At 36.7% G+C, this 23947-nt stretch overlaps 1 protein-coding gene across 1 annotated transcript; it reads right to left on the bottom strand.

The window, feature by feature from the left end:
• Positions 1 to 232: 232 nt before the first annotated feature.
• LOC311590772 (vomeronasal type-2 receptor 116-like) lies at positions 233 to 13166 on the bottom strand (the record flags this gene model as incomplete). Its single annotated transcript, XM_084770033.1, has 6 exons — positions 233 to 1137; positions 3848 to 3971; positions 10369 to 10596; positions 11947 to 12000; positions 12619 to 12759; positions 13047 to 13166. The coding sequence occupies 6 exons, from the start codon at positions 13164 to 13166 to the stop codon at positions 233 to 235; spliced, it is 1572 nt and encodes a 523-aa protein (XP_084626159.1).
• Between the last annotated feature and the right edge of the window lie 10781 nt (positions 13167 to 23947).

Below are 23947 nucleotides of genomic sequence, written 5' to 3'. Positions count from 1 at the left end.
AGAGGATGGACAGATCAGGCTTCATATGGCTCCTCTAGGAAGAAGTACAGGGGCTGTTACTGACATGGATTGTGATGCCAGAGTTTTGATCACTACTCTGACGCAAAACAGAGAAAGGATGGAGAAAGGCAGGAAGGGTAGGAATAGAAGGAGAGTAAGGGTGGTATCTGCAATCAGGTTAAAAGTTGAATAAATCAAATAATTTAACATAAAATATTCATGCTATACAACCTTACGAATATGATTTCTCCCTGATCTTTTGAAGAGAATTTTGGTCTGGCCTCAATAAAATGATGTAGCACTTGGGAATAAAGATGCATCCCAGCATGCCTGCACAGGAAGACAAAATGGAAAAAATCTCCACAGCCACCATGACCTTGCCCTTGGTGCTGTGGTAGACAGGGAGGAAAGTGATCCACACAGTGCAAAACACCAGCATGCTGAAGGTCAAGAACTTGGCTTCATTGAATGTGTCAGGCAGGTTCCTGGCCAAGAAAGCCAAAATGAAGCTTCCCAGGGCCAGGAATCCTAAGTATCCTAGGACACAGTAAAATGCTATAACAGAACCCTTGTGGCAGACAATAATAATCTGGCCATGCTCAGAGTGTGCATCAGTATTAACAGAGGGAGGAGAAGCTACTAGCCAGATTGAACAGAGAATAATTTGGATGAGTGTACAGAGAAGAATGATGTAGTTAAGAGTTCCTGAAACCAGAATGTACCTCATTCTTCGTGCATTAGCTGTGACTTTGAAAGCCAGAACCACTGTGATTGTTTTGGCCAATACAGTGGAAATAGCCACAGTGAAAACAATTCCAAATGTGATTTGCTGCAGGATGCAGGAGACTGAGTTTGGACGGCCAATGAAGAGCAAGGAACAGAGGAAACAGAACATGAGTGACACAAGTAAGATGTAGCTGAGAGCACGGTTATTGGCCTTCACGATGGCTGTGTCATTGTGCTTCAAAAATACCCCAAGAACCAGAGCTGTGAGGGCACATAAGCCCAAGGACATTAAGGCCAGAGCCATCCCCAAGGGGTCTTCATAGCTCAGAAAGATCACAGCTTTGTGGAAGCAGTGATTCTGCTCTGTGTTGGCATACTGGTCCTCTGGACACTTCACACATTGATCCATGTCTAATGAGAAAGGACAGATTCGTTAGTACAGCTTCAGCAGTTTATTGACAAGACATTTCAATAACTCTATTGGAAAAGCTTTGCAATACCTTCATTTTATTGCTGATAATATAATTGAAGGAAATTGTTATATAACAATGCTTCTATTTAGTAATTCGTATTATTTTTATAGAGAAAAACAATCCAAAGTTTGTCTATTTAACAGTGTTGATGGTTTACCATGTCCTCAGAAAGCTGATTTTGTACATCATTCTGGATGCTATCATGAAATGGCTGTGTCTGGCAAATTCACAAAATCTAAATGCACTAACCACAGTGTAACTGAGTGTCTTTTAAAATCTCCGATACCATGCACTCGGTGCCTCCTGAGTTCACTGACTGTTCATTTAATGCTTTATGAGAGATGGAGACTGAGTTCTGCTTGGGGAAGAAAAGTGACAGCTTTTGTAGTTCCCAGTTCAAACATAATGTTATCTAAGGAACAGGAAAAGAAATCATTAGGGGTGTGTGTGTGTGTGCACGCACACACACGCTCAAGTGTGTATTTTTTATTTGGGTGTCCAAATAAATCTAAAAGATATGCTCATACATGGTAATCATTTGTTAGAAATAGGAATATGAGTGTGAGAAGTAAATTTTCCTGGTATATAAATGCAATTTAAAGGTTTGAAATTTGTAAGAAATAAAAAATAATGATTAATGTGTCCTTTTTTATGTTCTAACCTGGTGGTATGGACAAAGAGTCCCTGAGCCTTGATCATGAGAAGCACTAAATCTATCACTGAAGAGAGAAACCTCTCTACAGATTGAGCACCACAGAGCCCTTCATCTTGACTCCACCTTCATGGGAAGCATTCAGCATCTTCCTGCTACCCTCATTTCAATCTCTATGGGACTCAAACTCTGTGAATAGACTCTGAGGTAAATTTTACATCGATAAGCAGCATGGAAGTAATAAAACAAATCCCACATACAAAAGTGGCCCAGATTATTTTCAAGACAGGATTTCTCTGTGTAGCCTTGGCTGTTATGGAAGCATTGTATAGACCAGTTTGGTCTCAAACTCACCATGATCCACCTGCCTCTGCATCCCAAGTGCTGGGATTAAAGGCATGTGCCACCGCAACCAGATTTTCTTATGTGGAACACACTACTTCACTCATAATATGCTCTTCTGAAATGGCAATGGTAGGCAATTTCATTGGAATTGTGCTGATTCATTAGATAGTTGCACAGAGTTAAGATGTGCTTCCTGGTTTTTAAGTCTTTTTATGTAGAACAATTGATTGATGGTCAATTGTAACTAGCTATTTTGCCTGAAGTGATGGAAAGTTAGCTGAACTATGAAGAGAATGTCCTGTTCTTACAGAAAATCTGAGTTCAGTGCCCAGAACTCAGATGAGGTGTTTCACAATTGCCTGCAAATTAACTATAGAGGTATTAGTTGTCTCTCATCTTCATCTGCCCTTATGTACACATACACTCACAGTGCACATGAACACCTATAAAGAGTATTAATATTTTTCTATTTATTGATTTAATTACCTTAGTTCTAATTCATTTTAACATTGAAAACGATTTTATTACAGTTTGTTTAATCATTCTGGATGTTATTTGAGTGCATAGATGTCAGAAGGCATTTCTAAGAGTTCTTTGCCTCCTCTCACTATATGAGTCCTGGAGGTGAACTCCAGCTATCAGTCTTAGTGGCAAATGATTTAAATGTAGAGCCATATTATTGGCCAAAAATGTATTTTAAGAACTTGAATTTTATTGCATAGTATCACAGGCAAATGTTGGAAAAACCATTCATTGCCCATTTGCATTTAGCCAAGCATAAATAGATAATCATTATACTAAACGGGCTCTGTAGCTTGCAATAAAATTTTAATGTTTGCATAAATTACTTTCGTTACAAAACTGTTCTAATCTATTATTTCATGAAATTATTAATTGAGTGTCATTTATAAAATGTTTGATATATAAGACTTGTTATATTTTGTACACCATGTGTAAACAATTATCTTCACCTTCCTAGAAACAATTCACATCAGACATTTGAAAATGGATAGGGGAATAACAATTGAGATGTAATCAGAATAAATTACAATTATGAAGGGGGAAAGAAAATGAGCCTCTATGAATCACATAAATTTTGTCTTATACTCAGCCGTTTCTGATTATTTTACAAGTAATTATTTTATCACTACTCTAATTTACCTACGGATAAAGACTTGTTTTCTAGGACCTCCATTACACAGTCCATCAGATCTGGTGCGATATTCTGTCCTCTGTTGGATCCTGTACATATAAGTGTACATAAACATATGTAGGGACACATACATACATGGAAAAAGAATAAATTCACATTTTGAACATTCACGATTGGAATCTTTTATGCATGTAGTTATAGGGCAAATTAATAAACAGAACAGATCTCATGCACTATGTGCTCACACTGCAGTTTGATTTTATTTCTTTGAGAAAATATGATGTGACAGAAAATGAATCAAAATGTATAACTAGGCAAAAGGGTTTTTGTTGTGGTCTGGTGGTGGTTAAGACATTGTTAATGTTGGTATTCCTGTGACTGCTAATGAAGAAAATGGTACATTATATATTTTGTAGTTGCGTTTTAGACTCCTTCAGCATGCCTTTGTTGATGGAGAGGATTATCAATGTAAAGTTTATCACAGCAGTAAACACTCACTTGTTCCATTAGAAATTTCATTTTCTGGGCAGTGGATACAAATAAAACAGCAAACAGACATTCCCTCCTGCCTGAATTTTCTGAATCCAGGACCACAATCAGCACTGCATACAGAGGGCACCATCTGAGGAAATACGATACATATTGAGTTTTACCTACTTCAGCCATAACTATATTACATTAGCATGTTGAGATATCAGTAAGCTTATTTTATATACAGACACTGAGGAACCACATGGCACTTGGTACTTTGTATAATGGCAAGTGTGTTAATATATTAAAACAAGTTGATGAAAAGTTGAGCTCTTTACAAAATCTTAGACATTATGGAAACGGAAGTTTAGAGTACTTTGTGCAAACACTACAGAGATTCCACCTGGTCTTCTTGTTGATTTTCATCAAGCTGACACAAAGTACAGTAAAAGGATAAAGAACATGGAATGAACCTTACTTGAGAAATTTTCTCTATCAGAATAACCTTTTTTCTAACGCTAATACATTTTATTATTTGGTATTCATTGTAGGCATGCCCAGTCTACTAAAGACAATGCTGTTGCTAGGCAAGCATGTGTGAGAAATGACACAGAGCAAACCAGTAAGCAGTGTTCTCTCAAGGGCCTGTGCTTTAATTTCAGTCTCCAAGTTCCGTCCTTGTCTTCCCTTGCTTATAACACATGATCCAAAACAACCTTTCTTCCTCACCATGCTCATGGCCAACATTTAAACAAAGCAACGACTTTGCAAGAAATGATGAAAGCACATCTAAAACAGGGGAAATATATCCTCAAGTCTTAAATAACAAACACATCCTCCAATAAATTAAAACTGCAAATCTCCACAAACGTAATTTAAAGAAAAACCCGTTTGAAAGGACAATCCTAGTGACAAAGTGCTGAGTTGATATGTAAGAAGCTGTAATGTGATGTGTTTCCTGAAGTGAGAAGACCTTAAGGAGCCTATAAATACTGTGGGAACCAGAGTAAAAGATAGTTTGTTTGATGTTAATTGAAGGTTTTCTTAGGTTAAAGAAAGGTATGTTTTTATTACACTAAACTTTATGATGGGGCTCTGTAAGAAGCGTTAGAAATCTGCTGATAGGGATACCAAGAAGACACTTGATACCCTATGAGCATGGTCCCTCTCACTTACAGTCATAAGGGAGAGGTGGAGGAGGGAAAAAGGAGGGAAGGAGGAACAGGAGGATACAAGGGATGGGATGACAATTGAGATGAAATATGAATAAATTAATAAATATGTTTTTAAAAGGAAATTTGCTGAGTGTTGCATGCTCTTTTGAATCCTTCATTCAGTATTAAGGTGTATGTGAAAACCACATTGTCACTGGTACACAGATTCATCTCATGTTCTCCGCATACACAATTAACTAGAACGCTACCCTTTGCTGTGGTGGTTGTGAAACAGGGTCTCACTCTGTAGCATTGGGATACCTCAATTCCCTATCTAAAACAGGGAAAATTAATTTCTCTCTTTTTTTACTTGTTCTATTAATTTATTCATATTACATCTAAATTGTTATCCCATCCCTTGTATCCTCCCAATCCTCCATCCCTTCCACTTTCACTCTAGTCCCCTCCCCCATGTCTGTGAGTGAGTGGGACCTACTCTCCCTATATATGACCATAGGGTATCAAATCTCTTCTGGATATCCTGGTATCTTTCCTCTGAGTGCCACCAGGCCTCCCCATCAAAGGGATGTCGTCAAATATGGGGCACCAGAGTTCATGTGAAAGTCAGTCCTTGTTCCTCGCTCAACTGTGGAGAATGTGCTGTCCATTGTCTAGATCTGGGTAGGGGTTTGATGATTACTGCACATATTGTCCTTGCTTGGTGCCATAGTTTGGACAGAACCCCTGGGCCCAGATCCATCAATCATAATGTTCTTCTTGTAGGTTTCTAGGACCCTCTGGATTCTTCTATTTCCCCATTCTCCAATACTTCTTTTACCTAGAGTCCCAAGAGGATGTCTTCACATCTATTCCACTTTCCTGGTAAGTGAAGACTTTCATGGGACATGCACCTTGGGTTAGTGTCCAGTTATAAGTGAGTATATATGCCTTTAGTCGTCAGGGAAATGCAAATCAAAACATCTCTGAGATTCCATCTTACACCCATCACAATGGCTATGATAAAAAATTCTAGTGATATCACATGCTGGTGAGGATGTGGAGAAACAGAAACACTTCTTTATTGCTGGTGGGAATGCAAACATAAACAACCTCTTTGGAAATCTATCTCAAAAAACTGGGAATAGGGCTTCTTTAAGCCCCAGCAATTCCACTCATTGGAATATACCTAGAAGATGCCCTAGCACACAACAAGGGCATATGCTCAACCATGTTCACAGCAGCCTTCTTCATAATAGCCAGAACCTGGAAAAAGCCTAAGGGTTTCTACGTAGAAGAATGGATAAAGAAACTGTGGTACATCTACACTATGGAATACTACTCAGTTATTAAAAAGAAGGAATTCTTGAAATTTGTGGACGAATGGATGGAACTAGAAACTATCATACTGAATGGCTTAACCCAGAAGCAGAAAGACTCAAATGGTATATACTCACTTATAATTGGACACATTCTCTCTTTTTAAAATATATTTTCACAGTTGTTTTGGTACATGGTAAAAATTTCCTTATTTAAGAAATTTATTCAGATTAAATCTCCTTTTTATCCCCTCATTTGTATCTTCCAATTGCCCATCCCTCCCACTTTCATCCCATTCCCCTCCCTGAGGTTTGTGACAGAAAGGGACCCTCTCCTGCACGATAAGGTCACAGCCTCTCAGGTCTCTTCCTGGGAGGCTGTTAACTTTACCTCTGAACATTAACAAGTCTCCCCACCAAGAGGAAGTGGTTAAGTAGGTGGTCACCAGAGTTCATGTCTGAGTCAGTCCCTGCTATCCTCACAATTGTACATGCATTGTCCTTTGTTGGTACAGTATTTTTAGCTGACTCGCCTGGGTCCAGATCTGCCAGCCTTAACTCTCTCCTTGTAGGTTTCTAGGATCCTCTGGGTCCTTCTATTTCCCCATTCATCCTTTTCTCTCTCACATAGGGTACCAGTAGGAAGTCCCAGTATCTATCCCAATCTCCAGCTAGGCACTTTGTTATATTTTAATGACCATCTTGAAAAAGAGTGGGGACAGTGCATATTGCTGCCAAATTTCTATTTAATATTTTAAGGCATGGTCTCTATGTCACACTGCCAGCCTTGGATTAGCTATCTAGGCCAAACTGGTCACCTATCAACAGAGAATTATCTAAATCTGCCTATAAACTGTTTGGATTAACACATGCATCACACATACCTGACTTCATTCTTATTTTAATTGAATTTTTATGTTTTTCTCTGTATCTAGTACAATGCTTTCAGTCTGCAATAAAAATCCTATTCTATCAAGATATTACCTGTTCTTTGTATTCCAACATGTTTATTTTACTCTGAATAGATGATGGACTTCTGTATAATCCATTGATGAATATTTTTGTATAATCATATTATTCCATCTTAGAGTGTATTTACATGATTTATCTCATTTAACTTATCTGCATTTTGGAATCATGATTGCATTTATTGAATGAAATACACTTGGCTATAGCGAACAAACATTCTTGTGTGTTGTTGAATTGCCTTGATATGTGTATACGTCAGAATTTTTTCATCCATGTCCATCAAAGTGATTGTTTTCATGGATTTTGTTTGTTTGTTTGATTCACTTCATAATGATGTATCACCCACTTTTTTATAGAAGGATTCCATTCAGGTTAAAAATATCATTTTTCCCATGGAAGTAACAAAAAAATTTTGGGGTGTTTTTGTTGTTTTATTGAACCAATCTTGTTGTCTGTGGATTTTTATTAGAGAATGTGAACATTAACAATAAATTATTACTGTAGATTATTTTGTGAATATTATCTAGTTGTTGATATTGTAGTACTTGATAGTTTTCTAATAGTTGCTTTTCTCTGGAGCTTAGTGCTTTCTGTGTGTTCCTTTGATCCTTGCATTCATCATGTGAAGTGGTTCAACTAGCATCTTTCATGGTAATTTTTCAGTGCTTCTAAATTCCTGTGATTGAGTCTATTATTGAACAATGTTCTGTATCCTTCTATTATGAGGAATAACTTTTCTGTTTATAATTACTGTGGCTGGCTGTTAAATGTTTGAAATACATCACTCTTACTCTCCTCCTGTAAGAATGTCCATAGTGACATTGACTGATATACAGATGGGAACTTGCTATGACACAGTATTCTGTACTTCAGCCTTCAAGTTTATGTCTTTCTTACAATATAATTTTTATGTTAAATATGCCAAGGGTTGTTCATTTACTGATTTTCAATCTTTGCTATGTAAATGACTGTTGTATCTCGATGGGAACACATCTCACTTGAAATTTATGATTACATTATACTGGATATAGTGTTGATGAGTTGAGTGTTTCCATCTTTTCCTCTTGTGATCTGGACTGAAAATCTGATCTTCTGATCAGAAATCCTCAATTCTCCTATATTTTGAATTTTAGTTTTGTTTTATTTTTTATAGTCTGATTTTTCTAATACTTATGCATAATATTCAAGCTTTGCCATCCTGTCTTTATCTTGAACTATTGTCTTGTTGAGACGACTTACTTCGATTTTTATTTCATTTATTTGATTTTCCTTTATATATTTTCTGTTTGAGTATTTTTATTATTTTGTTCTTTCCTGGAATTTCTTTTTCTCATGCTTTTTCAATGACTTATTTAATGGTAGTTCTTGTGATCCCTCTTATCATTCCTGAGGAAATTTATGTCTCTTCACTTATCATAGAGCATTCTAATAATCATTCTTTGAATTATGTATTTAGCATATCATTGAACATACTCTTATTTAAGACTATGACTGTAACATTTTGAGCTAGGTAGATTTGATATCATCATTTTTATGTTTGTTTGCTTCTGCATGTGTCCTGATATGCATATCTGGAAGCAGAGCAATGGTTCCATATTTTTTTAGTATTGTGTATTATTCTGGTGCATGTTTTTGTAATGCCTAATCAAGCTGTGTTTGGAACACACATGAGAAATCACTGCTGCCATCGAGTGCGTGTGTATCTCAGTAGCTAAACTTCAGATCCTCTGTTCATCTGCATAACAATGATTCCCCTAATCACTCTGAGAAGGACTATTAACTGCAAATGCCAGACTACATGAGCAACCTGAATTCCTAGACTTAACATCTTTAAAATTTAAACAACTTGGTGGTTCCATAGTTCGAATAGAATACTTCAATAACAACCACATCAGAATTCATACCTATAACATGCCCTGGAACTATGATGGAAATTTTTTTCACAAATTTATGCACAGCAAAAATGTATTACTACCAAATACCTCCAAATACAGAAAGGGAAAGCAGATACTGCTTCATTAGTTTGAATGAACTACACAACAATTAAGAGGACCAAGCAAGGATACTGTAGTGAACAGTTTCTTTACATGGTATAATTTAGAGCTGAGGCATGGATAAACTGTGAATAACAATTGATTTCTTGCACCCATTTTGCATATCTAAGCTGGCTCACATTTCCATGAATATGCATCACCCTTCTAATGTCGATATATACCACATACGCCAGGGTGCATGGGCATGTATCCAGACAGAATATCCATAACATATAAAAAGGAAATAAAATACAAAGTAATAATTAATAGAATATTTAATATTTATCAGAAATTATTACTTTATGATTAGAAGGGTTGACAATTTAGAGACTCTGTGTCAGAGGCTTGAGCAAACATATAAAATAAAACTGTTGCCTTCTCTTCGATCACTTCCCCCGATGGGGTACCTTATCATCTCACAAAAGAATAGAATGCAGGCAGTCCTTATGATACTTGATAGGCTGTGGTCAGTGAGTAGGGGAGAATGGTTCCACTCTCTGAGGACTACAGAGCGGGCATAGGGGGAAAGAGGAGAAAGGGTTGCCTGGAAGAACATGAGGGAGGGGGCTAAGGCTGGAATGTAAAATGAATTAAATAAAAAATTTAAATTAAATCTAAAAGAAATGGTGAGTTTCATTTCTAATGCCTTTGGATTTTTAATTTACTACATCATTACACTTAGCCTCAGTTACTTTAATTTTTTTATCACAGATTCCTAATAAGTGAGGAAATCACTATATGGCAATAAGAATGGTACCATGAGTCCATTGCTCACTTTACTGGAAATATTATAAATGAATGGTCAAAAGTTGTTTCATATTCATATTAAAAAACAAAAACCACAGTTCTTTGATAGTAAAATACAGTGTAACTATTGCATGAACTCCTCAAAGGACTAACAAAAGGTCATATAAGAAATAGTGAAAATAAGAAACGTAACCTAGGAGACTAGAAGTAGGTTCCTTATGGGACAATTTATTTCATTTCACTAATGTTTAAAAAAGCATAAATGGGCCAACTAAACACACAGTGTTTACTGGTATGGAATGGAAATCAGTACAGATCTTTCAACCCACCTGTCGACTTCCTGTGGCCCACTCTAGCATGTCTTCAGATAAATGCAGCTGTTGACCAGTTGGAAAATCTAAGCTAAACTTTCCTATCTTCACCTTAAGTTCAAAATCATGTGGGAGATTCCAAATGTAGAAAATGTCATACACTTTCTGAACTTTTTCTTTCTTGTTCATGGTCACTTTGTCTCCATTAGAGCTAGTGAAGTGGGTCTTTCTCATCAAGGAGTGCATCTGAAAAACAGACAGTATAATACACTACATATGCCCTTCCTTGTTGGGAGAAAATGTCTAATGATTGTATCTGAAAAGCAATTTTATTGAAGGGATCAGGTAGAAATTTTCAATGAAATCAATATGATATATTAATTCGTCATAATGTTTGCATGATTTTAGTTCTCTGAACGGAAATTAAGAAAGACAACATTATAAAAGCACATATACATCAAACATAGATGTGCAACACACACACACACACACACACACACACACACACACACACATGCATCTGCACAAAGAGAGACTCACATCTATATAGAGATACTCACATAATATAGCCACATATTTGTTTACACACACAATAACATACATGTCCAGACACACATCAGAGCATACAGGCACAGACAGACATATACACCCAAACAGACACACAACTACAGACATATACCAAACACATACATAGACACACACATGCACAGACAAATACACACAGGGAGACATAATGAGATACAAACATTCACACAGAGAGACATTGACACAAAAACACATTTATGCTCACAATATCAAGGAGATACAGACAAAAACACACACACACAGAGCAAGAGATATATACATATGTGCAATCCAATATACAGAAACACAGTACACACAGACACATGCACTGACAAATACAATCAGAAACATACCCAAAAACAGAAACAAACACACATGGGCATTGAAACACAGACAACTTATGCTCACTTCTACAAAAAGACAGATAGTCAGATGGACAGAAACACACAAACACATAAACACATACACACAAGTGCACACACATTTGTGCACACAATAAACAGAGATATATACACAGACCCACAGAAACACACATAGAAACACAAATACAGTCAGAAAAATGAGTGTCTGGTGTGTGTCTGTGTAATAAACTGATTCGCATAACTCTTTCTGTGTAATTACACTAAGCCTTTGAGGAAGGTGAACAGAGACTACATTTGGGGAGAATCAATTGAGAAAACAATCCCCTGAACTTATTACCTCAATTTTCAGAATTAATGAACAAACAGTCATCTCTTCATCATGGTAACAATTAATGAGAAGAGACTATCTCTCCAGTATTAGAACAGAAATGATTATATTCAGTTGCTCTGTCACAGAGTCACTTATTTTCACTGATAAATGGTGTCTTTCATTCCAAGACCTATGTATTAAATTCTATACAAAGCTCTAGATTCATTGTGACAGCATAAAAACATTTAGAAACCTATGTTTTGGGGAAACAGTCCTAGTTGGCTCACTTAATAATCTGAGAGACTATGAAAAATTATGACATTGATAAGATCATGTATAATCCACTAGAAGAAACCCTACCTTTGAGCAGCTATCATCACGTTTTTTCTCATTGTCAATTGGCTGATTTTCTACCTGTTGAAGAAGCATCTCACGAAAGACATGGGCCAAAACATATGCAGCATTGTATATGTTGTAAATGCTATCACTGAGGGCCATGTCAAAAGTCTGTGCCATTAGCCATTCAGATGAGGCATTGGATGAGCAGTTCTTCATTGTCTTACAGTTAGATCCTGAGGGTTCACAGTGAAAGTTCATCCAGCCCTTTCTTGCCAGATATTTATCTGAGTATTTGAGAGGGTTCAATGTCTGGACAAAATTTTTTAAACCTGAAATCTTACCATGGTGGTATTCAAAAGTAAGAGTCCCATGGAATGGGTCAAGTGTGAGATCTCTCTTACTTGTAGGAACATCCCACTGTGAGGTGGTGATCCATGTTCTTTGTATACCTAGAGATTCCCACATTTTAAAGGCCACAGCAAGAGTACTGTCTGTGTCACCATAAAGGATAACAACATCTGTGGATGATGTCATGATTTGGTTATAATACATGTCAGCTTTTGACATGTATACTTCCATGTTCTCTGAGATCATGTTCACAAAGGCAAAGCAGACTATAATCTTTTCCATTTCTCTTTTCAAATCTGAGAGAAATTGTGTACCCTGATCATTGTCAGAGATGGCCAGCCCTACCCAGTTGCAGTTTAAATAAAGTAAGAAGGCAATGAGGGCCATGGCAAGAGATGTATCTTTATGGGCCATCTGATAAATATAGAAAAATTGTGCACGGTCATTCAGGACAGGATGGAAAGACCCATAAGTAAGATGGAGGACCTAGGACACAAGGAACAGCATGAGGTAGCATGTACTTTTAAGAACTTGTAAACACATTTTATCTGTAAAAAGTTCTAGAAATCTCCCTTCCTGTTACTTCTCCTCTTATCCCCATTTCACGCAGAGAAATTCCAGATCCCCAACAAGTATCTGAATAACACCATTGAACTACCAGAATGACATAAGAACAGTAAGACAAGTCTCCTCTTTACACCCTTTTGTGCATCTTATCAAAGGCACCAATGGAGACACAATTTCATTACATTTTAACCACACAAAAATCTCACCTGCTGAGGTTCACGGCTGTACATGAAGGTGTGATATAGTACAGATGTTTCCCAGTTTGGTCCTGTAAGAAGTACTGTACAATCGACACCTTTGGTACAGTCATAATTAGGATGAGTCATGTCAGTTTGCAGAAAAATATCAAGGAGATATTCTACTAGTGACTCATTTAGAAAATTTGGTACTTGAAATACTATAGACATATTTGGTAGAAGATGAGAGTTTCTATTTATTTCATCCAAGGAAAAAGCCAAAACCAGAGGAAACAGGCTTTCAGCTGGTGCTCTGTAAAATGATACAATATTTATTATGTACAGAAGTATACACATAATCATTGGCATTCAATACAATGACTATCCTGTACTTGAAGATATTGTCTTTATCCCTATGTTTGGGACAAGTATCCCATGTAATAAGGTTTACAAATATAAAAATATGGAATATTATAACACCTATAAAATTTCATGTGAGTTCATCTACACAAAACATGCATATTCCATGGAAAGCTTTTTCATCTGTGGTTGTTGAGTACTTGCTCAGAAGGGAAAGACAAGGCCACAGGTTTTGACCAAGCTGTAAACCTGATCATGCATTCATTTATTAATTATACAGAAATGTGAAAATTACACATGATGTTTGAGCCTCTGAGTTTCTATTATTTCCATATGAAATCAACTGAATTGGCTAATGTAGTGAAAGAGTGACTGATGAGTGCACACGAGTGTTTCTGGGGCAATATTTGGTACCTGTACTAACAATAAATTATAATTAGTTGGAAATATATCATATTCTTCTCTATCCATCTTCATATTGTTGTTTTTCTTTTTAGATAATTTTTCAGAGAGAGCATCTTTTTACTGGTTTATTTTCAAACACATTCACACACAGGAGATGCATATTTAAATAGATGTATGTCTAACTTTGGAAATCAATCTGTTTCTTTATCAGAAAACTGGTAAAAGCTTAATCTCCAGACATAGCTATATTATGCCTGGACATATACCCTATGACACTTGCTCAATTATGTTCATAACAGCATTAATCATAATAGCTAGAATCCAGAAAAAAATGATGTCACTCAAACAATGGAAAATAAACAATGAAGTACTACTCCGATATAAAACAAAGAAAATCACAAATTTTTCAGGCAAGTAAACTAGAAAACATCTGCTGAGTATGAAAACCCAGAATTACAAAAACACACATGGATGTATTTAATTAGCCATATAGTACAGGATAAAAAATACTAGAATTACAGACCCAAAGATAATGAGTAAGAAGGACGAACCCAGACAAGATGCTTTATTCTAACTCAGAAAATGAAATATAATAGACGGCAGAAGAAGTTGAAGATAAGGACAATGTAGGAGAGAGAGCTCAGATAGAAATGAGGGTGGATGTCAGACCTGGGGAGAGCTGATGCAGCAGGTCAGAGGGCCTGAACAGTAAGAATAAGGCAGGGGTGGAGATATCTCTCTGACAAGATGGATAAATGAGACAGTTCTGGGATAATATGGTAGTGACACAGTTGAGAGGACACCCTCTAACTAGACAGAACTCCTAAAGGAGAGAGGGGAATACCAATCAATACACAAGAATTATGACTCAAAATTTACCTTTCCTATAAGATATGCAGGGATAAAAATAGAACAGAGCTATAGGGAATGTCCAAGCAATGCCTGGCCCAAACTGAGCCTCAGAACACAGGAGAGAGACAACCTCTGACACTATTATTGATACTCTGCTGTGCTTTCAGACAGGAGCCTGGCATAGATGTCCACTGAGGGTTCGAGACATCAGTGAATCAAAACAGATGCTGAGAATCACAACCAAATATTAGACAAAGAGTGTTGGGAGTCTTATAGAAAAGTAGAGGGAAGTATAGAAGGATGAAGAACTAACACGAACTGCACAAGAAAATCAACACTCAATTTATCAGGGCACAGTAGGAGTTGTGGAGACTCAATCACCGACCAAGGATCCTCAAGAGACTGGACCTAGGACCCCTAAACAGCTGTAGGTCATATGTAGTTCAGGCTTAGTGTGGATCCCCTAGTAAGAGGAACTGGGACTGTCTCTGACATGGACTCTGTTGCCTGTCTTTTTAATCTCTTTCCCTTGGTGTTGCTTCTATTTCAGGCCATATGGGAAAAGTACACACTCAGTCATGAGGTGATTCATGATTTGAGGTGACTTAATCTGGGGCTCCCCTTCTTTGAATAACAGAGAATGCACATGGAGTAGATGGAGAGAGCATGTGACAAGGAGTAGAGGAGGGAGGGGCCATGATCAGTATGTAAAATACATGAATAAATATATTATTTTAAACTGATGTATGCCTGTATGTTGCCTGATGTACGGACCTAAGCAATGCTCTTCTGAATTGAGGTTTTTTATTTTCTTTATGGGAAAAAATCACTCCTGTCTCTTGCTAGTTATTTCCTACCATCTGAAAAATAAGTATCAAATATAATCCTTCACTTGGAATGATTCACTCATATTTAAATACCATTAGATTTTCATTTGGAAATTGAACCTTTGAGTTATCTTTGTCCATACAAATAGCTCATTTGAAAATACCCTTTATACAGCACAGAAAAAAATGCCATTGGAAATTTCAGTAAAACACATGAGAAAGTTGATACTTGAACTTGTGTGACACAAACACTAACTCTTGCATATTAAATATAAACAACATCAATAACTTGAGCTACCAGAGGTGCCTAGTAGTCTAAAGTGCTTGCTGTGCTTGGAAACAACAGTCAGATATCCACAAAATAAAAGTCTGTAGAGTATCCACATGGTAAAATATGCAATTATAGTTAGTAAAATTACTGAAAGAGAAATGAAGGTAGTAACTGTGATAAAAGTGTAAGAGAATAAACACTTAGACATAAAACAGTTTAAAAAGAAAAAGAAGTCACATATTTCTTAAGGAACTGCACAGATGAGCTACTAGAAATACTTGTGAGGAAATCTATAAGAAAATTTAAAAAGCACTTACAGCTTATCCGGAATGTTGCCTAAATAGTCTTTCTCCACAGACCTTTGCACTGCATAAAGGAAGAAAATACACGCTTCCCTTAACTCTCTGTACTTTTCTTCATTCTTCATTTTCCAAAAGCACCCAGAAGGAGTGAAACTCGACATGAGAAGTGGAGTGTTCAGAAGCAAGTAGAACAAAATCAAAGTGAACATCTTTGTCCTACTATAAGCCTCGGTGTTGTGGATTGTGAAGTGTCATGCATATCAGCCTAACAAATGGGCACGCGTGTGTTCATATCCTCTTTTATGTTTCTGGACAATGAAAAGTTTACTTGCACATTCATGATTCCTTTTTTCCCTTAGGCCCTTCCTCATTCCTGGAGGAATCTTCCCTGGGACTTGTCATCTGAGGTCCAGAGTCCATTTGGTAAACATGAGTTGATAAATATATTTGATAATAGTTCTGTCTGTGGTTTCATGACATCATTCAGGTTTATGGATATTAAAATCCCTGAGCAGAGGCTGTTTAGTTAAAGTTTTGTTACAGAACTATCTTATATATCTGTTTATGTGTACACCAATAGAAACTATGTCAGTAGATATTTTTAGATTATGCACAGTGAAATATAAATTATTGATTCAGATTGGGCATATAAAATGGCTAATGACTGCATGGTGAGCATTGTTTCACCAAGTCTATATGATGTAAAGGTGGCCAATTGTCAGGGACATCTGAGAACCTCAGAACATACACACTGTGAAATATGTCACACCAATGGCAAATAAAGAATATCTACCCATAGCCTATGTTTGCAGGTTTAGAGAACCAATAATTAGGTGAAATCCAGAAATTTCTTGACTCCTGTTATACCAAAAACCATCCAGCTACTCACAAAATAGCAGCTCATGTACACTTCAAATGTTGATTTTTAAAACTTCAACAATATCGAAAGAAACTCAAGACCTTTGTGTATCATTTCAAATATTATATGAGACTTATCCCTCAACCAACACTTACATTATAAGTAATAAACTATGTTAAATAATTGAGTTCTAACACATGATCTCCATCCTAGAGCCTCAGTTCCCACAGATCAATTAAATGTGATAGCCCATTTCTTGTACTTCATCTTTGCTTTTCAGTATTGTTTTATACTCATTTCTATTCAAGTAATATCTGTAAAGAATTCTTGTGCTGAGGATCTTAGAAGCAAATAATAACTGGGAAACAACTGTGGTTTTAATGTGTAAATTCTTCCTACACAAATTGGAGAGTAATCTATACTTCGTGGCAGTGTAGAATCTGCATTGCCAGTATAAGCATATACTGATATTTTCTTCCCACTAGCTTCACAAGATGTTCCATCCCCAATTCCTGTAGACCTTTGCACTTCTCAAATAATGCCTGACCTAATTTTTTTTGTGTAAAGTGGTGTGTCTGTGTCACACACACACACACACACACACACACACATATGTACATACACACACACACCAACAATCACTCCTACACACATAGATACAAGACATACACTGTTAAACTAGAGTCTATGAAAATTCAGAATTTCCTAAGTCTGCATGTTTAGCTTAGCATAATGACCCTCTGTTCCATTCGAAATTCCTGCTAATGATATCGTTATTTTTTACAGGTTGCAGACATATCCATTATTTATGTATAGGCCACCATGTGCTTTGCCTCTGAATTCAAATAGGTCTAAGAGAAGTATGGACCCAGTAATTGAATTTATTTAGTTTCATCTTTGCTCTGTAATTTCAGTCATTTATGAAGTATATACAAGTTAATTTTAAACATCTGTCTGTTTTATCATTTAGTTAAAAATAACACTCTATATATTTAAAATATAGGAAATAATATATTTTCCAGAGGGTCCTAGAAACCTACAAGTAGAACATTATGATAGGCAGATTTGGACACAGGGGTCCTGCTCAAACTAAGGCACCAGCCAAGGACAATACAGGCAGTAAACCTTAAACCCCTACCCAGATCTAGCCAATGGATAGAACATTCTCCACAGTAGAGTGGAGAGTGGGATATTACTTTCTCACATACTTTGGTGCCTCACCTTTGACCATGTCCCCTGGAGGGGGAGACCTGGTGGCACTCAGAGGAAGGACAGCAGGTTACCAAGAAGAGACTTGATACCCTATGATCATATAGAGGGGAGGTAATCCCCCTCAGGAACAGTCATAGGGGAGTGGAATAAGGTGAAAAGAGGAGGGAGGGAAGAATGGGAGGATACAAGGGATGGGATAACCATTGAGATGTAACAAGAATAAATTAATAAAGGAAAAAAAGAATGTTGGGATAAAAAAAATAATATATTTAATTTTATTTAAGTAATTCATTCAGATTACATCTCAGTTGTTATTCCATCCTTTGTATCTTCCTATTCCTTCCTTCCTCACTCTTTCACCATGTTCTTTCCCACTAGGCATGGGACAGAAGGGAACTTCCTCACCTACTATTTCAATATGGCCTATCAGGTCTCATCTGGATAGCCTACTTACCTTTCCTCTGTGTGCCACCAGGCCTCCCCACCAAGAAGTGCTCAAACAGAGGGCACCAGAGTTCATGTCAGAGTCCGTTCCTCTCTCCACACAACTGGGGAGAATGTGCCTTCCATTGGCTAGATCTGAATAGGGAGCCTATCTTTATCGCCTGCATTCTCTTTGCTTGGTACAGCACTTTGAGAAGACCCCACTAGGTCTCAATCTCCCATCCTTGATGGTCCCCTTGTAAGGTTTCTAGACCCTTTGGGTCCTAATATTTCCCTATTCTCCGAGGCCCCTATCACCTGGGGTCAAAATAGGAATTCTCAGCATCTGTCCCAATATCCTGCTGATTGAAGACTCTCAGAGGACATCCCTGTGGGACTAGTGTCCAGTTACGAGTGAGTATAGACCATGTGTATCTTTCTGGGTCTGGATTAACTCACTCAGGAAGAGCATTTCAAGTTCCATGCACTTACGGGCAAATTTCTAGATTTCCTAGTTTTTAATACCTGAGTATTATTCCACAGTGTAAATGTAGCACAGTCTCTTCATCCATTTTTCAACTGAGGGACATCAAGGGTGTTTCCAGAATTTGGTATTATGAAGAAGACTTCTACGAACAAGGTTAAGCAAATATCCTTGTGTGGTGGAGGATAATCGGTTGTGTTCTGAGGAGGGGAATAGCTAGGTCTTGAGGCAGCCCTATTCCCAGTTTTATGAGAACGTGCCAGATTGGTCAGATGGATTTTCAAAGAGGTTGTACAAGTTTGCACTCCCACAAGCAATGAAGGACTATTCTCCTTTCTCCACATGCTCAGCAACATGTGCTGTCTCCTGACTTTTTGATCTTAGCCATTCTGATAGATGTAAGATGGAATGTCAGAGTCATTTTGAGTTTCATTTCTCTGATGACTAAAGACACTGAGCATTTCTTTAACTGTTTCTTAGGAATTCTATATTCATCTGTTGAGAATTCTGTTTAGCTCTGTACCCCATGACTGGACTCAATTATTTGCTTTGGTGGTATTTAGTTTCTTGAGGCCTTTATATATTTTAGATATTAGACCTTTGTCAGATGTAGAGTAGGTGAAGAATTTTTCCCAATCTGCAGACTCTTGCTTTTTTCTATTGACAGCATCTTCTGCCTTACAGAAGCTTCTCAACTTCACAAGGTCCCATTTATTAATTGTTGACCTTAAGTCCTGAGCTATAGGGTCTCTGTTCAGGAAGTTATCTCCTGTGCCAATGGGTTCAAGGCTCTTCACCAATTTTCTTCTAAACAATTTAGTGTATCTGGTTTTATGTTGAGGTCTTTATTCCATCTGGACTTGAGTATTGTGCATGATTGTAAATATGAGTCTAATTGCATATTTCTTCATGTAGACATCCAGTTAGAACAGCTCCATTTGTTGAAGATACTATCCTTTTTTCATTGAAATGATTTCACTTCCTTGTCAAAAAGCAAGTGACAGTATGTGTGTGGATTCATTTCTGAGTCTTTGATTCTATTCTATTGATCAACCAGCTTATAGTTATCCTAAGACTATAATGTTTTAATTACTGTTGCTATATAGTACAGCTTGAGATCAGGTATACAGATTCCTCCGGAGGATCTTTTATTGTACAGAATTCTTTTAGCTATTCTGGGTTTTCTTAATATGAATTTGAGAATTGTTCTTTACATGTCTTTAAATTTTGTGTAGGTATTTTGATAGGGATTGCACTTAATCTGTAAATTGTTTTTGGTAAGATGGTCATCTTTACTATGTTTATTCTCCCTATCCTTGAGTTAATTTTATATCCAACCACTTTGCTGAAGGTGTTTATTAGCTGGAGGAGTTCTCTGATGGAATTTTGGAGGTCACTTATGTACACTATCATATCATCTGCAAACAGTGATAATTTGGCTTCCTCCTGTCCAATGTACGTTCCCCTTGATCTCCTTGTGTTGTCTTATTGCTCTACTAAAACATCAAGTACTATTTTGAAGAGATGCTGAGAGAGTGGGCAGCTTTGTCTAGACCCTGGTTTTAGTGGAATTTCCTTGAGTTTCTCTCTATTTTAATTTACACTGGCTATTGGCTTGTTGTATGTATCTTATATGATGTTTATGTATGTGTCTTGTATCCCTGATACTCCAGGTCTTTACATTTTAATGGATGTTGAATTTTGAGAAATGCTTTCTTGGCATAAGGAGATGATCATGTGTTTTTTTTTAATTTTGTTTATGTGGTACATAACATTGATGGATTCCCATATATTGAACCGTTTCTGCATGTCTGGGATGAAGCCTACAGGGTCATGGTGAGTGATACCTTTCATGTGTTTGTTCTTGGATTTGGTTTGTGAATATTTTATTGAGTACTTTTATGTCACTGTTCTTAAGAAAATTTGGTCTGAAATGTTTTTTCATTGTTGAGTTTTTCTGAGATTCAGGTCTTAGTATGACTGTGACATCATAGAATAAGTTTGGTAATGTTTCTATTTTGTGGAGTAATTTGAAGAGTATTGGTAATAAGTCTTCTTTGAAGGTCTGTAGAATTCTGCACTGAAACCATCTGACCTTGGGCAAGTTTGTTTGTTGGTTTGTTTTGGGAGATTTATGATAACTGCTTCTATTTCTGTAGGAGAAATAGGACTATTTAATTTGTTTCTCTTATACTGACTCAAACTTTGATGGTTTCCATCAAGAAAATGCCCATTTCCCTCAGTTTGTCAAATTTTGTGGACTATAAGCTTTTGAAATAGGACCTAATAACTCTTTGTATTTCTTCATTGTCTGTTATTTTATTTCCCCTTTCATTTCTGATTTTGTTGATTTGGATATTGTGTCTCTGCTTCTAATTAGTTTGCCAAACAGTTCATTAATCCAGTTGATGGACTCAAAGAACCAGCTCCTGCTTAGGTTGATTCTTGAATTGTTCTGTCTGTTTGTAATTTATTGATTTCAGCCATGAGTTTAATTATTTCCAGCCATCTACTCCTCTTGGGTGTTTCTGCTTCTTTTTTCATAGGGCTTCTAGATATATCTTTAAGTTGCCTATATGAAATGTTTCCAGTCTCTTTATGAAGTCTCTTAGTGTTATGAATTTTCCTTTTAGCACTGCTTTCAATGTATCCCACAAATTTGGATACATTGTACCTTCATTTTTATTGAATTTTAAAAAGTCCTTAATTTCCTTTTTTTTTTCACTGCTCCAATTGTTGTGTAAGGAGTTTTTCAGTTTCCGTGTGCGTAGACTTTTTGCTTTTCTGTTGTCATTGAAGTCCAGCTTTAGATCACAGTGATTGGATATGATACAAGGTATTATTTCAATCTTCCTGTATCTGTTGAGGCTCACTTTGTGATCTACTATATGGTCAATATTGGAGAAGGTTCTGTGAGGTGCTGAGAGGAAGGTATAATTTTTTGGTTTGGGTGAAAATTCTATAGATATCTGTTAGGTCGATTTGATTCAAGACATTGGTTAGCCTTATTATTTCTCAGTTTAGTTTCTGTTTCATTTACCTATCCTTTGGTGAAAATGCGTAGTTGAAGACTCCCACTACTAATGTGTTCAGATCAATGTGTGACTTAAGCATTGTTAATATTTCTTACAATGTTGGGAATAAAAAGAAGAAAGAAAAAACACCAAATGCGGATGCCCTTGAACTGTGTGTACAGATGCTCAGAACTGTGATTTCATCGTGGTTGAATTTTTCCTTAATGAGTATGAAATTTTATTCCTTATCTCTTTTGATTAATTTCAATTGAAAGTCTATTTTATTATATATTAAAATGGCTATACCAGCTTGATTCTTGTGTCTGTTGGCTTAGAATACCTTTTTCTAGTATTCTAGGTAATGTTTGACCCTGAGGTAATGTTTTTCAGTGTGGGTGAGATGTGTTTCTTGAATGCAAAAGAATAGTGCATCTTGTTTATGGTTCCATTCTGTTAGTCTATGTCTTTTCATTGGAGAATTGAGACTATTGATGTTGAGAGATGTGAATGACCAGTGACTGTTAAGTCCCGTGACTTGGATGTTGGTTGTGGTAGAGTGTTTGTGTGGTTGTTTTGCTACAGTGAAGTTATCTATTTCCTGTGTTATCTTGGTTGTAGTTTCTCATTTTGTGTTCGAGTGTTCTCCAACTTCTATAGAGCCAGATTTGTGAATCGGTACTGTTTGAATTTGTTTTTGCCATGGAATATCTTGTTTTCTCCACCAATAGTTATTGAATGTTTCACGGGGTATAGTACTCTGGCCTGGCATCTGTGGTCTTTTACAGTTTGTTGGACCTCTTCCCAGGCTCTTCTGTCTTTTATGTTCTCTACAGGGAAGTTTAGTGTAATTCTGATAGGTTTGCCATTTGGACTTTTTCCTTTGCTGCCAAGAAAATTTTTCATTGTTCTATACATTTGTGTTTTGATTATTTAGTGATTGGATTAATATATTTTTGGTCTATTCCATTTGGTGCTATGTAGGACTCTTTTATGTTTATATGCATCTCTTTCTTTAAGATGAGTATATTTTCTTCTATGAATTTGCTGAAGTTATTTTCTGGCCTTGAAGCAGGGATTCTTCTTTTTTCCTCAATTCCTAGATCCTTAGATTTCATCATTTCATGGTTTCGTTGAATTTTTCAATGGTTGGTGTCAGGAATTTTTGGGACATAATATTTTCTTTGATGGTTGCATCTAATTCTTCTGTTGTAACTTTTGCACCTAAGATTCTTTCCTCCATCTTTTGAATTTTGTTAGAGAAGCTTATCTCTGCATTTCCTGTTTTCTTAAATAATTTCTTTTATTCCAAGCTTTCTTCTGCCTGTGCTTTTATAATTTTTTCCATTTTCATTTTCAAGTCTTGAACAGTTTTATTGATTTTCATCATCTGATTGTTCACATTTTCCTGAATTTCTTCTAGTGATAATTTCATTCCACTGTATAGGCTTCTGTCATGGCCTCTCTAAGGTCCTCAATCTGGTTGTCCACATCTTCCTCTATTTGTTTAGGGATTTTGTTTGTTTCCTCCATTATCATCTTCATTACTTAGGATTTGACGTCATTTCTTCTGCTTCAGTCGTGTTTGAAGTCCCAGGGTTTAATTATTTGGGATAATTGTGTTCTGGATATGTCATGTTGTTTTAGGTTTTGTTGTGTGTTTTTATGCTGGTCTTTAGCTGTCTTGCTCTTTCTGATGTTAGGATGTAGTTTTGGTGTCCTTCACTGGTCATTGAGAGTAGTGCATTGGTGAGTGTCTATAGAGCTAGACCCCTCACCTGTGGGGATAAAGATATCCTTCAGTGACTTGCTTTCAGCTCTAAAGGACTTTGCCTCACACACTGGGTTCCCCACTGCGTCAATACAGGCTGGTGATGGTATTCTGCAACTCAAGGTTCAGTCTGAGATAATGAAGGTAATATCTG

The sequence above is a fragment of the Acomys minous genome, assembly GCF_964271855.1.
Source record: "Acomys minous genome assembly, chromosome: 20".
NCBI lineage: Eukaryota > Metazoa > Chordata > Mammalia > Rodentia > Muridae > Acomys > Acomys minous.
The sequence above is the reverse complement of the archived record's forward strand: the minus strand, read 5'-3'. Positions and strand labels throughout refer to the sequence as shown.